This window comes from Silene latifolia, chromosome Y (genome assembly GCF_048544455.1).
Source record: "Silene latifolia isolate original U9 population chromosome Y, ASM4854445v1, whole genome shotgun sequence".
Classification (NCBI taxonomy): Eukaryota; Viridiplantae; Streptophyta; class Magnoliopsida; order Caryophyllales; family Caryophyllaceae; genus Silene; species Silene latifolia.
The window spans coordinates 380,282,376-380,300,166 of NC_133538.1; the positions used below are offsets into that span (position 1 = coordinate 380,282,376).

Below are 17,791 nucleotides of genomic sequence, written 5' to 3' on the forward strand. Positions count from 1 at the left end.
ACGCTCGGAAGGTATCTACGGTAGATAATTCTGGTTAGACAGTTACACTCCAGATCGAGGAAACCACTCAAGATATGATCAAATGCAAGTACGACATGCGAGACACCTTGCATTGAGTGGGAGATTGTAATAGGACAAGAGAATTGGTGACGCACACTTGTCTCGGACAAGTGGGAGATTGTTCGAGTATGTGTCCTCAACAATAGTACGATCACATGTTAAAATCTCAAATTAAGAATACGTAAGGAATGATTCATTTATATAGTCAACTGATCAACATTTATCAGTAATGATCAGCTTACTAGAGTTAGACATAACTGTCGTTTAACGGTGGTGATCAGTTGATCCCTTAAGGTCACACCTAAAGGATGATGCCCTTATTAGTAAAGTTGATTAATTATATGACGATACAAGTTATTCAATTCCTTAAAATTGAATAATTCATTTGTGAGAGAGAATATTTATATCTTATTGTAATTTGATTAAATAAGATTTATTGCAGTAATCAAAAGATTTTATTGCTAAAATTAATTATTGTTTATGAAACAATGGAGATAAGAATGAATGATTAATTATAATTACAATATGTTGTGAATTATAACTATATGACTCATTTTATTAACGTGATCAAGAATCACTAGTTAATGAAGATTAAGGTAACTTCTGATTTGGAAATCGTTCCTGTGAATGAAGATGTCGTGGCTTGTGGTGGTGCGAAACGTACCCTGTTTCACAAATTTATACCACAAGCTACGGCATCTGGGTTAGACAAGTTGAGAATAACCAAGGAGGAAAGGACGCTAGTTAATCGGGTTGCCAAGTACAATATCCATGGTGGTTGGAGTTACTTTAAGGTATGGTGTGATAAGCATATGGCTTTGAAATTTTTTAATGATTTTCTTAAGTTTCAAGGTTGGGAGGATGTGTAGATACCTAGTATCTACTGAGACTCCAACAAACACCCGATGATTATCAGACTACAACATGCTTTGGAATCGCAGCGTTTGATCGACAGTTCGTGTACAACTTTACGTCGGAAAACTTAAAACGATTTCGAAAATAAAACTTTTCAAAACTTTTCAAAAAGTACCTGGACTGTTTAATGTATAACGACGGGGTCACAATGACACTAACTAGAGTCAAAACCGACACCGGACCAAAAACTGACTCAAAATTCAAATCCCAACTCCAACAACGAGTCAAACCGAGTCAAACACAAAAAAAACAAACCATTCAAATGCTTCCATGTTAATATTTCCCGGGATCATGAATGGTCAAGTACAAAACATGTACATACAAATCCTAGGATAGAATAAATCATGATTGCATTTGTGTGAAAGCGACAAGACACCTCGAAGACGTGCGACGTGGCTCGCGCCTCTTTGAGCAACCTACGTGACCACGTCGCTCAAAACTCACACAACCAATCATTCTCCTATAAATACCCCTCAAATGCCACCATTTGAGAACTTAAGCGAGTGTCTGCCCCCTCTTTTCTCCCTTAAAATTCTCGACTCGACTTCCTAAGTCACAATCCGACACGTGTTTACGACCTACCGATCGTAAACACAAGCCGTACACATTTTTTGGTACCGTCATCGTGCATTAAATCACTTGACCGACCATTTCGACCACTACACCATCACTAAACTTAACAAAACACGCTTTTTACTTACTAAAACGGTTTTAAACCGAGTCTTTTCCGACCAAACGAGTTGATACACTTACGTCGGTTTCTAGCCATAAGCCAAGCATGTAAGTATGAGGGTGTAAAAATCCTTTTTTATCATGGGTTTACTTGTTTCATGACTATAACATGCTAAATCATGTATAACATGGTCCAAAACATGGGAAGAATGAGCCAAAACCGGACTTTTTGCTTGAGGTAGAGGCTACTTACGTAGCACATAGGCTCGCGCCTAAAGCACCCTTCCCAGCCTTAAGTCCAATCCGTGTTTGGTCTCTTCATCCCCCTTATTTTTATATTTGTAAACGGTTTTTACCATTTCAAATATTTTTAAATCCTTTTTATTTTTACAAGTTTTTAACCATAAAACATTTTTCACCCTTGGTTCTTAATACCATGACGGTTTAATCCGTGTTTCGGTGATAATATGTGGTTAATTACATTTAAAATGTATTTTAAACCCTTTTATTTCATTTATTTACATTTTAAAGGGTATCTTAAAGCCTTTCATCATTTCTTTACACTTTCAAAATAAATGTATTAGTCACCAATACAAAGTTATCCTTGGTTCTACATACCATGTCAGATTTTACCCCGAGTACGATGATGAATATTAACTAATTATATTCAAATGAACTTAAAACAATTAGTTCATAATCATTTTCAAAACTATTCATGTCAAACTTGCAAAATCGAACCCGACATCGAATATCATCAAAACAATGACGATTATTCAAGTCTCGCTCTTCAAATCAACACAAAAGCGGTCTAAACAGCCTTTTCAAACCAAAAGGGTCAAATACCCATTTTTTAACATGTTTTATAAACGTTTTTCAATGGTCAGAACACGTCATATACCGTTGACTGACCCGCGCTTAAACAGGCCACTTCTTTTTCTATTTTCAAACCAGGCGAAACCCCCTTACATCGCCAATAGGCTCGCGCCTCCCTTCTGGCTATCTGATGCAGGGTCTGTTCCCCTTCCAGCATTGGACTAGGACGATCGCGACTCCGGCTAACCCGGATATAGGATGGATCAGACAACTAATTCTCTCATTCAAATATCGTATTTGCAAAACGTCTTACTAAGACAAAATGGATCACGTTTTGCACCATAAACCTAATTTGGTAAATGGATGTTTAATTTCTGTCTTGCATGCAAATCAACCATAAATCCAACTCGACATCTTATACTTGATATTTGGATTAAGTCAGCCGACTTAGAAAGCTCTCACATGTTAGGTTTAAGCTATTGGATGCGCATTCATGCATTTAAACCGTTTTATCAACTTTTGCATTCAACCAACCAAGATCGATCAGTAGAGGCCGCTACCGCGGGCGGGATTGGGTGTCTGATTAAAGGGCTTCCCAATACGTACCTTCACCTCTTACTCAGAAAGTTTGGATAGTGGACGACCTTATCCAGGGTGTACGAGAGTCATTCTAGAGATAATATGCTAAAGAGGGACGATTCCTTATCTTTAGTACCTATGTCAAACACTGCTTTGTGCTTCATTTGACCGATGTATAAAGTGGATTCGAACAGGTTCCAAGCATCCCACAAATGCTTGGTGGCGACTCCGAACATCTCTAATCGTTTCGACACCCTTGCCGAGATAAAACCGACCGATCTAAAACGATCCGGTGAAAGCATTTTTACGCCGCCGAGCGTGGCTTTCAAAAGACCGCTATATTCCACAGATTGGCTTGGCGTGTAGGTGCGATGTCCACCGATGGGGGACTCCGCTGGGGAAAACTAGGACACTTGTGTCTTTGTGATCCCTAGATGGTGAGACTCGAACGAGGTCTTGGTTGGAATGCATTAATTGATATTACGGTCAAGGTCGGCTTCCTTGTCCGGGCCCACAACCTAACCCTTTTCTGCCAATTGGCTCGTCTCGTCGGTGTGAGTTTTCTCATCCCCGCGTTTCGAATCCCGATTGAGTCAAGTATACCATTGACGATACACATTTCTGTTTCATCAAAGAGCTTTCATTACCTTCGAGCACGAGGCTTGGGCACCCTCCTTACACATTTTGTTTGGATTGGTATCCCTCTCGCAAATCGGGGTTTGATTGCTTGGTGTGTAACCCACCCTCTAAGCCAAAACCCGTGTCAGCATTATGCATAAAATAATGAAACTATGAGTGCATATGTGCTATATGATCATAAGTACTTCCGTGTCATTTTCAAACTTTCAAAAAATACCTTTTTGCGCCGTTATAATGGCCATTTCAAACCTCGGTCTATCGCCGACCATTGCTTTTCAACACGCCTTTCTAGGCCGTCGTAATGACGATTTTCATACCCGATTTTTATAACCATTTCAACACGCCTTTCTAGGCCGTCGTAATGACGATTTTCAAACCCGGTTTTTATAGCCATTTCAACACGCCTTTCTAGGCCGTCGTAATGACGATTTTCTAACCCGGTTTTTATAACCATTTCAACACGCCTTTCTAGGCCGTCGTAATGACGATTTTCAAACCCGTTTTTTATAACCATTTCAACACGCCTTACTAGGCCGTCGTAATGACGATTTTTAAACTCGGTTTTCTACAACCATTTCAAAATACCTTTTTACGCCGTTATAATCGCCGCGTCTAGACACGGATTTTAACCCGTTTCCCGCCGACAATGGCTCTTTCAAAACCCGAGAAAAGCACACACCCTTTTCTCAAGACACATTTTAATAATCCCGAAGACCATACACCGTCCCCGAGACCTTTTCAAACATTTCAAACTCGATTTTCAAAACATACAATTTTGAATTTCAAAAACCGTCTTGGGAAACAATACATTGTTTTCCGAGCCGATTCAAACTCAAACCGTCTTTTGCAAACAAAATTAAGACAACCCTTTTAACTGGCCGACTTGCGGATATCCCTATCTTCGGAAGTCGTCCATAAAGCGACAAACGAATGTTTTTGAAAATCTCTATTTTCAAAAACTTCAGTCCACCATTCCAATTCCGCCTCGTGTCTATCGAGTCGAAGCAAACGTACTTATGGGTCTTTACTTATGAGTAGTCTCATCACGAGACTCGTCCAACGGCGTCACGCCGCTATGTTGGACGTAAGTCAAAGTCCGATCAACACCGTCACATTATAAATCGAGTCAGCACCGAGTTACCACACACGGTCACCCTCGTCTTGCTGAGTCTAATCTTTGTTCTGTCCTTTGCGTTGTTTGCGTCCAGTCTTCGAACCGTGTCGGATTGAGTTGTAATGTGAGCCGTTTTTCTGCCTCAGAATCATGGCCCCGTCTTTAGCTTCGTCCAATAACAACAACGACAACAGAGATGTTACGACTGCTCAGCTACCCAGCCTTGTCACTGCTCTTAAGGTCACTCTGGACCGTGTCGAGACCCGTATCGACACCCTGGAAAACAAGGAAACTGGAGAACACAACACTCCGCCCTTGACTGAAACTGAGAAAAGGCCCAAGCTCTTCGAAGAACAACTCCTGGCCCGGGGTAAAAACATCCACCTTGAGAACAATCGAAGATTTGAGCCCGTCGGGGATCAATTGCGCGACAACTTCACCTTGACTTATGTGCCCAAATTCAAGGGAGTAGAGGACCCACTCAACCACATCCGAGCCTTCAAGGACTACTTGGCCATAAAAGGGGTCAAACAAGAACTTTTCACCCGGATCTTTCCATCATCCTTGGAACCGTTCCCTTGCCAATGGTACTACTCCCTTAACCCGAAGAACCTCACTACCTGGGATGAGGTTGCAATTGAATTTGCTAAGCAATATGCCGACAATGTCGAAATCCAAGCCAATGCCCATACTCTGGAGGTCCTAACCCTGAATGATAAGGAGGGATTCACCGATTTCTTAACCCGTTGGAGGAGAGTAAGCACTCAGTTGGTCAGCAAGCCGAGTGAGTCAACTTTGGTGGATAAATTTGTCAACAATCTCCGCCCAGTATATTCCAACTTATTGAGCTACCAAAACATCAAGACGTTCCAGGATCTGCAAATCCTTGGGACACGCATTGAGGACGAACTCCGAAAGGGTGTCCTAGCCAAGACCACCGGTAGAGGCTACCAGGGATCCACATCAACTGGATCTCGCCCTTATGGTCAGACAAACAAGATTGACGAGGTCAACCTCCTCGAGCCAACCGCCAAGAGAGCTGAATGCCCTCAAAGAGTGTTCACCAACATAGGGTCAACTTATTCAAGCGCCCTGAAAAGGTTTATGGACCAAGGGAAATTACAAGCGATCAGACCCACTCCGGATCCGTCTGATGCTATGAAATCCCGCTTCTGGAACCCTAATGCCTACTGTCAGTACCACCAAGGGAAAGGTCATGACACAGAAACCTGTTTCAAACTCAAACATGTCATTCAAGACATGATCGAGAAAGGGGAATTACCTTTGCCTCCACCGACTAAACCAAATAACAAGACAAACCCTTTGGGAATCCATGTTATCTCCAATGACGAGCCAACCTTGGACTGCTCACACCTCATCTTACCAATTGATGACGAGGTGAATGCCCTGGAGAAGGATGCCTCGGACGGGGTATTTGTCTTCACTGCTGCAACTATGCTTGCCATGTTCCAATAAGTCGAGGAATCTATAGCCAGTCTCTCCGAAAGGATTACCCGACTTGACGATGCTTACCACCGATTGATTTTCAATCCTCCAACACCACGCCCGAGGGAGGGTCCCCCAAACACCCAAAACAACCCTCACCAGGATGGATTGCTCCTGTGACCATTCTGGCATGCACCTCACAATAATAACTCTCACGATAATCAACCTCACAAAAAGTACCCTCACAGAAATTACCCTCACAAAAATCTCCCTCACAAAAACTGCTCACCAAGGAATATCCCTCCAAGGTACCCTCGAGATCCCAGAATCAATGGTATCTCGAGAGATAATGCTGAGGATGTCTATATAGTCCCAGGGAAAGAGAAACGGGCAAAAGAGATCGGTCATCTTACCCGGTCCAAACGCCCCTATTAAAACCCGAACAATTTAACGGTCGTTCCCATAACGAACGACCAGGTTATCTCGGACACAGACACTCAACCGAAGGCTCCCGAGAATTCGATCCTCAAACAACTGCAGAAAGCAAAAGCCGAAATCTCAATTTGGCAACTGATTACTACATCCTTCAAGCATCGACAAGATCTACTACAAGCCTTGGGAAAACTGACTGTGCCCTCTACCTCCTCCCCCGAAGAAGTAGTAGCACACATGACAAGGGATGTCCCCGACCTGAACAACCCGGTCATCTTATCTGATGAAGATATCCCTCCCTTCGGAGCCAACCATAACCTGGCCCTGTACATCACAATACAATGCCTAAAAAAGAATGTGCCTATGGTTCTTGTGGATGACGGATCTGCGGTTAATGTCATTCCCCTTAAAATGGCTCACAAACTGGGTATCAAAGAAGCTGATTTGGTCCTAACCGATCAAAGAGTACGCGCTTATGACGACACTCGTCGCAAGGTCGCAGGGCTTAACACTCTAACCGTCGCTACCGGACCACTGGAAAAGCAAACCAGTTTTCAGGTAGTCGACATTGACGCCTCCTTCAATATGCTTTTGGGACGTCCCTGGATTCACGCCCTCAAAACGGTTACTTCTACTCTTCATCAGAAAATCAGGGTCTCCTTTAATGGGAAAACGATCACGATTCCTGCTTCCCCGTTCAAAGCCGTCATGAAAAAGAGAATAGCCTCCCAAGCCATTGAGGAGGACGACAACGAGATGTGGGGATTTCAAGCTGTGAATGCCCTAATTGATGAATCAACACCCTTTGATAGTGACCCATTTGCCAACCTTACAGTCAACCGCATTCTGATGCGCCGGGGTTATTTCCCGGGTTTACCCCTCAATCAGCTGAAGAGCTCCTTACCTCCCTTAAAACAAGCTAAGGTCCCCAACAACCCCTTTGGGTTGGGCTATGAACCTACCAGTGAGGATATACAGGAGATGAACCTCCTAGTTCGGAAGCGCAAGAAGGACGGAGTTATCCTCCGTCCTTATCATTTGACCCTCAATGGATACTTTGTCCCCGAGGGAGAGTCCGAGCTCTGCCATGGCTTTCCTGAGCCGATCTATAACTCTTTGGCCAAGGTCAGACACCCGGGGGTAGAAGCCTTCCAGGGCTGCTACTTCATCCCCAACAACACTGAAGCTGCATTAACTGAGTCTAAGTCATCCCCATGCCTCGACGGACAAGCGGTCACTCTCCTCTTTGGAGAGGATAACATCAAGCACCTCGACTATGAGTACATCATCAACATCGCCCTGAAGGACAAACAATTTAACCCGGCCGCTCTGATACTGACCCGGAGAAAGGTACATAAGGCTGGAGGAAGACCATCAAGTGGACCGATTGCCAAGGCCGCATTCTCAAGATCACAACTGGAGAAGACCCTATGTTCAATGAGGGAAGTGAAGAAGAATCTAAGTCTGAGTCAGAGTCAGAGTCTGTCATAGCTCCTAACACTAATGATGTCCCAGTCAAGGTCCCCTTCCCGCTGTTCTATCACAAACTTGTGGTTGCTTCAGAGGCTGGGTCAACTAGGGTCATCCCCACTCCCATGGAAGGTGACAACCTGGAGCCTGTTCCAGGGGCCACCTCCTCTGCTGTGTCGCCTCTGACTAACCATTAGATGTCTGTCATCTCCAAGCTTTTTGCTCGTGTCGACTTAATGAACGCTAAGTTTGCTTATGAGTCGTCTCAATTTAACTGCAATGCAATTATGAATGACTATAAGGAATTTGACTTGAGTGGCTACCCACCTCACTTAGCCAAAGAACTTGAAAAACTGGAAACCAGGACCCCCATCATTGAGGAGACCGAACCTATTAACGTAGGAACCGACAACACCCCTCAAGAACTTAGGATAGGGACAACCCTTGACCCCTTGGAAAGACAACAGTTCATTGACCTCTTATTCGAATACAATGACGTATTCGCCTGGTTCTATAAAGATATGCCTGGGATTGACAGGGAAATTGCAGAGCACCGAATACCCATTAAACCCGGAGCTAAACCCGTGAAGCAAAAGCTGCGCCGAATGCGTCCTGAATGGGCCTTGAAAATCAAAGAAGAAATTGATAAACCGTTCAAGGCCGGGTTCATCAAAGTGTCTGAGTACTCTTAATGGGTGGCCAACATTGTTCCTGTATCGAAGAAAGACGGGAGGAATCGGGTTTGCGTTGACTTCAGGGGTCTGAACAAGGCGAGTCCAATGGATGACTTCCCTTTGCCACATGTTGACATTCTGGTGGATAATACTGCCGAGCATGCTCTCCTATCATTCATGGACGGGTATGCTGTGTACAACCTGATCAAAATGGCTGAGGAAGACATGCACAAGACTGCATTCACTACATAGTGGGGTACATACTATTACACGGTCATCCCCTTCGACCTCATCAATGCCGGAGCAACCTATCAAAGAACCGCTACCACTCTCTTCCATGATATGATGCACAAGGAGGTAAAGGTATATTTCGATGATATTATCGTCAAATCAAGAGAACGGAACGGCCACATCAGCGCCCTCCGGAAGTTCTTCGCTCGTCTGCGGAAGTATAACATGAGACTAAATCCTCAGAAATGTGCATTTGGGGTCACCTCCGGAAAACTCCTAGGACACGTCGTCAGCAAAAGCGGCATTGAGATTCATCCAACCAAAATCAAAGCCCTTCAACAAATTCCACGGCCTAAGAACAAGAAGGAGATTCGGGGATTTTTCGAACAGGTTCAATACATCAGCCGCTTCATAGCCAAGCTCACCATGATTTGTGAACCAATCTTCAAGAAGCTTTGCGCCTCCGATCACACCGATTGGGATGACAACTGTCAGAAGGCCTTCGACAGGATAAAGGAAATCCTATCCAAACCTCCTGTTTTCATGCCACCTCAACAAGGGATTCCCTTATCCCTATACATGACAGTCACAGACATAGCCATGGGAGCAATGCTTGCACAAACAGTCGAGGGTGAAGAACGAGTCATCTACTACATCAGCAAAAAGTTCATCGATTATGAGACGAGGTACACCCAACTGGAAAGGATATGCCTTGCCCTAGTATGGTCAACAAAGTACCTGCGACATTACATGCTCAGCTACACGGTCCACATCTATTCCAAGATGGACCCGGTTAAATACATCTTCGAGAAACCTGTACTAAACGGAAGGCTGTCTAGATGGACACTCATGCTGTCCGAACTTGATCTCAAGTTCGTACCCCTCAAGGTTATCAAGGGAAGGGCGGTCGCCGATTTCCTAGAAGAAAATCTCGTCAACGAGGATCGAACGACCGACACATGCTCACTTCCTGACGAAGACATCCTTTGTGCCGACTCCGACGCATGGGACCTATACTTCGATGGTGCATCTAATCTCAGAGGCTTTGAGGTAGGAATCCTTCTAATATCACTAGAGGAAGCACACGTCCCAATATCGGTCAAGCTAGACTTCGCTGTCACCAACAATGCCGCCGAATATGAAGCATGCCTCATCGGCCTACAAGTAGCCATCACACTTGGCATCAAGAGATTGAGGGTCCACGTTGATTCCTCGCTCATCATCAATCAGGTATCCGGATCATGGAAAACCTGAAGTGACAGCTTGGCTCCTTACTGAGCAAAAATCAATCAAGAGGCCGAGTTCTTCGACCAAGTCGACTACTTCCACTTGTCACGAGAGGAAAATAAATTTGCCGATGCCCTAGCGAAACTTGTCGCGCTCGTCAAAATACCTGACGACATGACGTCAATGCCACTATGTGTCGAGAGAAGGAGCGAGCCAGCTCACATTAGCGCCATCAACAGAGACGAGGAAAGCCATGTGGAACCCTGGTACCAAGCCATCCTCAACTACAAAACCAAAAACGAATTCCCTTCTAACTCTGACCCAAGAGTACAAAGAGCCATCCGTTTACTTGCATCACAATTCGTGATAAACCAAGATCAACTATACAAAAGAACACCCCAGAGAATTCTCTTCCTTTGCATTGACTAACACAAAGCCAAAAAAATTCATGGGAGAGGTCCACGACGGATAATGTGGCCCTCACATGACCGCAATGATGCTTACCCGAAAAAGCATGCGGCTAGGCTACTATTGGACCACCGTGGAAGCCGATTGCCGCAACTTTGTCAAACATTGCCACAACTGCCAAATCTTCGCCAACATACAACACATACCACCATCCCTTTTATACACCATGACATCACCCGGGGCCTTTCTCGACCTGGGGCATCGACATCATCGTGAAAGTTTACCCGATAGGCACTAAGGGGCATTGCTTCATCCTCGTCGATGTGGGAAATAATCTGTATACTTCCCTTATTATTAAGGATTATAACGAATTTATAAAGATGATTACGAGTCATAAAATAAATTGCATAAACAAAAGTAGAGAATGAAGAAACAACCTTCGGTCCTAGCAAAATCGGCCTAAGAACGATATCGCAATGATATTCACCTATCAGTTGCACCCAAGATGATATGAGATATGCCCTTTGCTTCTTGCTAGAATCGATCCCCAATTTTCTGTAAAATTTTTAGGGTTTTGTGTTTTTCTTTGATGAGAGGAGGCTAGGTCTAAAAATTAGATCGGAAGAAGGATCTCCCTCACTCCCTATAAACCGTGTATTAGGAAGTGATTAGGGTAGAATTTTCTTTTCCAATTTTTCGGCCCATCTCACCGAAAAATAAGAGGAGTTTTCTTCTTATTTTCGGTTTTGTCAACTTACCAAAAATAATGAGATTAAATCTTGTTATTTTGGTAGTTTACAAAATGTATACAATTAGTGTATTATTTATAAATTGTCATTCATTTATTTTATTCCGTATTGATAAGTCTACATACAACAGCTTGCAGTCAATTTATTAATACGGGTCAAAAATAATTTATTCTGACAATATTGTATAATATATACTTTAATTATAAATATCGCATATTTATAATTTGCTAATTAAATATAACCGATTACATTTAATTACGAAATAACATCTTAATTCATTTATGCTAACATTATTTACATTAATTAAATATAACATATTATATTCAATTTACGAATTGACAGTTAATTCGTCTCAGCTAATATTATTTAATCGGCATTAAATAATCGTCTCATCAACACGTTGACTAACTGTTTAGTCATATAAGGCATCAATGTGATTACATTTCCATAACCACATCTCTCAAACACATCCTTTAGGTGTGACTTTTAGGGACCAGTTGATCACCGCCATCAGTATGATAATAACGTCAAACTTTCTAGCAAGCCAACCGTTATTAGGTAATCGTTAATCAACTGATAAAATACGAAGTATACCCTTGTGAACCTATAAGAGATTTATAAATGTTATCACACTAATTTATGGAGGACACAAGCTCCAACAAACTCCCACTTGTCCTCACAAGTGTATGTGCAATAACCGATTCTCATATCCTAAAATTTCTCCCACTCAATGTAAAATAATTTTCAAAATCTGTATTCACAAAGGTCGTATTTTACAAGTGATCTGTATCAAGAGTGGTTTCCCCGACTAGAGAGTAACTTAACTGATAAACGAATCATCATTCGAGCATGGCCATGCGTTTGATTCTTACAACTCCTCGAGTGGCCCCGAGAAATAACTATACCGATAAAGGTTGGATATTTTCCTCAACTCGAATCCTATGAGATGTAAGCACGTATGAAATGACCCGAAAAAAATCTACTTAGCCTCCGATTCACGGCACCGTGAGAAAGAAACCAAAGTCACCTAAAAACTGCCTTAATCTCAAGTGACGGTCAATAGTCAAAAGAATCGACTCTAGGAACACAATGGATGTCCTATCCACGACCTGACACCGAATGGTTTTAAACATTTAGGACTCCATTACGTTGTCACAAAAATTTGTCCTACGAGGTATCGTTATAATCTCGCATCTTTGATCGATCAGTCAACCGTTTGACTTATGGCTCGTTGAACCCACCGTCAATCGATTGCACAATATAATAGCCAGAGTTATCAGCTCATTAAGGCGATTATGGACCAAACAAAATATAATGTAATTCAGTTCACTTTGTGACGTTCAATGTTGTCGGTACAATCCACATGAAAAACAAAATATTATAAAAATGATGAAGTTATAAATAGTATATGAAAAAGATAAAGTTTCAAATCCATAATCAACTACTACAACTCAGGAACACGTTTAATTCCCATGGAAATAACGTGCCCTTCATGCTTATCAAAATTCAACGGTTTTGTGAGAGGGTCCGCGATGTTATCATCCGAAGCTATCTTGTCAATCACTATCTCTTCTTGCTCCACATAATCACGGATCAGGTGAGCTTTCCAATGTACATGTCTAGATTTGTTGCTAGACTTTGGCTCCTTAGCCTGGAAGATGGCACCTCTATTATCACAATAGATGGTGATCGGGTCATTCGAACTAGGAACTATTGTAAGTCCTTGTATGAATTGATGCATCCATATAGCTTCCTTAGCTGCTTCCAAAGCGGCATAGTACTCGGATTCAGTGGTAGAATCTGCTACAACACTCTATTTGAAACTCTTCCAGCTGATCGCAACACCATTAAGAGTGTAGACGAACCCGGACTGATATTTTGAATCATCTCGATCCGTTTGGAAGCTAGCATCTGCGTACCCGATTGCGCATAGCTTAATATCTCCTCCATAAGTCAATACCCTATCCTTAGTCCTCCGTAGGTACTTAAGGATATTTTTAACATTTATCCAGTGTGTTTCACCTGTATTCTTTTGGTACCGACTCGTCATACTAAATGCATATGCCACGTCTGGACGTGTGCATATCATGGCATACATGATTGATCCTATTGCAGATGCATAAGGAACACGACTCATGCGCTCAATCCCTTCAAGCGTCGTGGGTGACTGAGACTTGCTCAACTGCATCCCAGACGTCATTGGAAGGTTCCCCTTCTTGGAGTTGGTCATGCTGAACCTTTCAAGAATCTAATCAAAATAAGACTCCTGACTCAATGATAACGTCCGTCGTGATCTATCTCGGTAGATACGGATTCCGAAAATGCGTTGTGCCTCACCCAGATCTTTCATCTGGAAATGGTTCTTCAACCATCCTTTAACCGAAGATAAGAGAGGAATGTCATTCCCAATCAAGAGTATGTCATCGACATACAATATCAAGAATACAATCTTGCTCCCACTCGACTTGATATATAAGCATGGTTCCTCGACCGATCGAGTGAAACCATACTCTTTTATCACCTGGTCGAAACGATGATTACAACTCCGAGCAGCTTGCTTAAGTCCATAAATGGAACGCTTAAGCTTGCATACTTTCTTAGGATGTTCAGGATCTATGAAACCTTCGGGTTGCACCATGTACAACTCTTCCTCCAAATAACCGTTTAAGAAGGCGGTTTTCACATCCATTTGCCAAATTTCATAGTCATGAAAAACGGCAATCGCTAAGATTATCCGAATGGAACGTATCATGACTACAGGTGCAAAAATCTCATCATAATGCAATCCGTGCACTTGAGTGAAACCTTTTGCCACTAGTCGTGCCTTATAGGTATCTGGTTGCGCGTCTACAGAATGCTTTATTTTGTAAAGCCATTTGCACCGTAGAGGTTTTACCTTATTAGGTAAATCAACAAGATCCCATACGTCATTCTCATACATGGAGTCTATCTCGGATTGCATGGCTTCGAGCCATAGCGTTGAGTCGGAACAGGCCATAGCACCTTTATAGGTAGCGGGTTCATTACTCTCTAGGAGCAAAACGTCATTCTCCTCGACCATACCAATGTATCTGTCCGGAGGATTAGAGACTCTACCCGACCTCCTAGGTTCCTCAGTAATATTAACCGTATCATCAGTTGGAGGAACAACTTCCTCCATCTGTTCCTCGGTTGTTGGTTCTGGAATCTCCGACAGCTCGAAGGTTCTCTTACTTGTCCTGTTATCGAGAAATTCTTTCTCTAAGAACGTCGCACTAGCTGCAACAAAAACTCGATGTTCGGTAGGCGAATAGAAGTAATGACCAAACGTTCCTTTTGGATAACCTATAAAGTATGTCTTGACCGATCGCGGGCCGAGCTTATCCTCGTGTCTCCACTTGACATAAGCCTCGCAGCCCCAAACCCGAATAAAGGACAAGTTAGGGACCGTTCCCTTCCACATTTCATATGGAGTCTTGTCGACAGCTTTAGTCGGACTTCGGTTAAGTATAAGAGCAGCTGAAAAAAGAGCAAAACCCCATAATGAATCAGGCACTACCGTGTGACTCATCATGGATCGAACCATATCAAGTAAGGTTCGATTTCTCCGTTCGGACACACCATTTAATTAAGGTGTTCCAGGTGGAGTTAACTGCAAAACGATTCCACAGTCTTTAAGGTGTTGATCAAACTCATTTGAAAGTTATTCGCCACCCCGATCTAAACGGAGTGCTTTAACCTTTCTACCTAGTTGGTTCTCAACCCTGTTATGGTATTCCTTGAATTTCTCAAAGGACTCACTTTTATGCTTCATCAAGTAGACATATTCGTATCTACTCAAATCGTCCGTGAAAGTGATAAAATATCTATAGCCATCTCTAGCGGTAATTGACATAGGTCCACAAACATCAGTATGTATGAGTCCTAATAGGTCACTAGCGCGCATTACAACACCTTTGAAGGAAATTCGAGTCATTTTGCCAATGAGGTATGATTCACACGTGCCATATGTAGAAAAGTCGAATGCGGGAATAGTCCCATTATTGACGAGTTTCTTTACACGTTTCTCATTTATGTGTCCCATTCGACAATGCCATAGATAGCTTTGATCTTTGTCACCAACCTTTAATTTCTTATTATTCACGTGTAATACTTCCGTGGTTTGATCTAAGATGTAAATTCCATTCATGGAAAATGCTTTGCCATAAATCATGTCATTGAAAGAAAAAATACAGCTATTATCCTTTATTAAAAATTAAAAACCGTCCATCCAGACCACAAGGCTTAAGAAGAAGGATTGTGAATGCTTGGTGGACAAGATTTGCAACAGAATTCATAGCTATGGTGCAAGGAAGTTTTCTTATGCAGGAAGGCTAACTCTTGTTAAACATGTTCTGAACACGTTGCATTCGTATTGGGCTTCTGTTTTTGTCCTCCCTAAGGGAGTTATTCTGAGAATAGAAGCCATTTGCAGGAATTTTTTATGGGATGGCAGTGCTGAATATAGGCGCACTCCCTTAGTTGCTTGGGATACTATTTGCAGACCAAAGCAGGAAGGGGGGTTGGGTCTAAAGAATCAGGAATTATGGAATATAGCTATGGTAGCAGTAAACAAGGAGTCCTTGTGGGTGAAATGAGTGAATGCTAACTACCTGAAGGGGAGGGATTTGCAGGAATATGCAGCAACAAGTAATTCCAGCTGGGTGTGGAGGAGGATCTGCAGGGTGAAGCAGGTGCTAGCTGCTGGATACACACATGGGATATGGCAGGTGCAACCGTCTGGTTACACTCCTTGTGGCTGTTATGAGTTGCTCAGAGGAACAAGACCCAAGGTGGAGTGGTCTAATATTGTTTGGGATAACTGGAATCTGCATAAGCACATGTTCATGGGATGGCTCATTGCTCATAATTCCTTGCATACAAATAGCAGACTTACGAGCTTTGGGATGGATGTTGATGGACTTTGTATCCTCTGTGGCTTAGCAAATGAGACACAGCAGCATTTATTTTTTTTGTGTGCCTATAGTAGGAGAGTTCTACAGGCTTTGACGGAATGTACTGGTTTAAAGCTCCCTGAGTCTCATATTTTGCACTGGTGCGTTCATAATCCTGGTTTGAAAACTCAGCGAGGGGTGAAGAATGCATTGGTTATGAGTACTTTGTACAAGGTTTGGCAGCAAAGGAACAAATGTAGACTTGAGCAGGTTCTGATGAGGCCTATGTGTGTGGCTTAGATGATTAGTGAGCACATGAAGAAGAGGATAAAGGAAAGGGACAAAAGAAGGATGACCACACATGAGCTAGATTGGTTAGGAGGCTTAAAGTTTATTTGATTTTTGAAAAGTTTAGCCTTTCTAGTATGTAACTGATACCTTTCAATATTTATATATAATATACTCATATTTTACCAAAAAAAAATGAAAAACCATCCTTATCAAGTACGGAAACTAAAATAATGTTCTTAGACAAACTGGGTACATAGTAACAGTTATTTAAAAATAACTCATAACCACTAGGGAGTTGGATTACATATGTTCCCTTCGAGACAGCAACAACTTTAGCTCCATTCCCTACTCGCAGGTCCACATCACCCTTTCCGAGAGGTGTGATGTTTCCTAGGCCTTGCAAATAATTACACAGATGAAACCACAACCAGTATCAAGTACCCAAGTTCCGAAACTTGCATGGTTAATCTCAATCATATGAATATACAGCCTGCTTTTCTGTCCTCATGGTACATGGGACCGTTCCTCCTCCAATGTCCAATCTTGCGACAATGGTGGCACTCAATGTCACCGCCCTTGCTCTTTACCTTGCCCTGTAAACCACTTGTCTCACCAGGCCCACTCTTACCGTTTCCTGGCTTACCTACAGTTAGGTCGCCTGGAGCTTTGCCCTTACCTTTACCCTTGCTGGAAATCATGAGAATATCTTGCTTCATGCTCCCACTCAATTTTATATCCTTCTTGGTCTGTACGAGAAGTGAGTGTAGCTCATCAGGACTTTTCTTTAAGGCATTCATGTAGTAGTTCGCCCTGAAAAGGGCAAAACCATCATGAAGAGAATGAAGCATTCGGTCAATGACAATGCTCTCACTAATTTTGCAATCAAGTGCCTCCAATTTCTCGACATTCTCAATCATGTTAAGAATGTGTGGGCTAACCGGTTGGTCCTTTTGGAGTTTTGCATCAAAGAAGCGACATGGATGCTCATAAGTAACGATTCTCGGTGCTTTTGAGAACTCGTTAGTGAGCATGGTGAAAATCTTATTTGCACCCTGGGCAATGAAGCGTCTCTGCAAATTGGTTTCCATTGCAAAGATGAGTACGTTCTTTATCGCACCCGCTTCCATGATGAAATCACTATAAGCAAGTGACTCGTAA

At 42.6% G+C, this 17,791-nt stretch overlaps 1 protein-coding gene across 1 annotated transcript; it reads left to right on the forward strand.

Annotated features, from left to right (window-relative positions):
* The first annotated feature begins 644 nt into the window (after window positions 1-644).
* LOC141631938 (uncharacterized) lies at window positions 645-16,642 on the forward strand. Its single transcript, XM_074444541.1, has 3 exons — window positions 645-854; window positions 15,683-16,009; window positions 16,067-16,642. Exons 1-3 carry the CDS (start codon window positions 645-647, stop codon window positions 16,640-16,642), a joined length of 1,113 nt encoding a protein of 370 aa, XP_074300642.1.
* Window positions 16,643-17,791: the final 1,149 nt, after the last annotated feature.

Bases quoted from the DNA above. Each gene is read 5' to 3' on its own strand.
- LOC141631938 (XM_074444541.1), top strand. From the start codon at position 645: ATGAAGATTAAGGTAACTTCTGATTTGGAAATCGTTCCTGTGAATGAA. The intron at 855-15,682 runs GTATGGTGTGAT...CCGTCCATCCAG, and splicing joins GTGGTTGGAGTTACTTTAAG to ACCACAAGGCTTAAGAAGAA. The intron at 16,010-16,066 runs GTAGCAGTAAAC...AACTACCTGAAG, and splicing joins AATTATGGAATATAGCTATG to GGGAGGGATTTGCAGGAATA.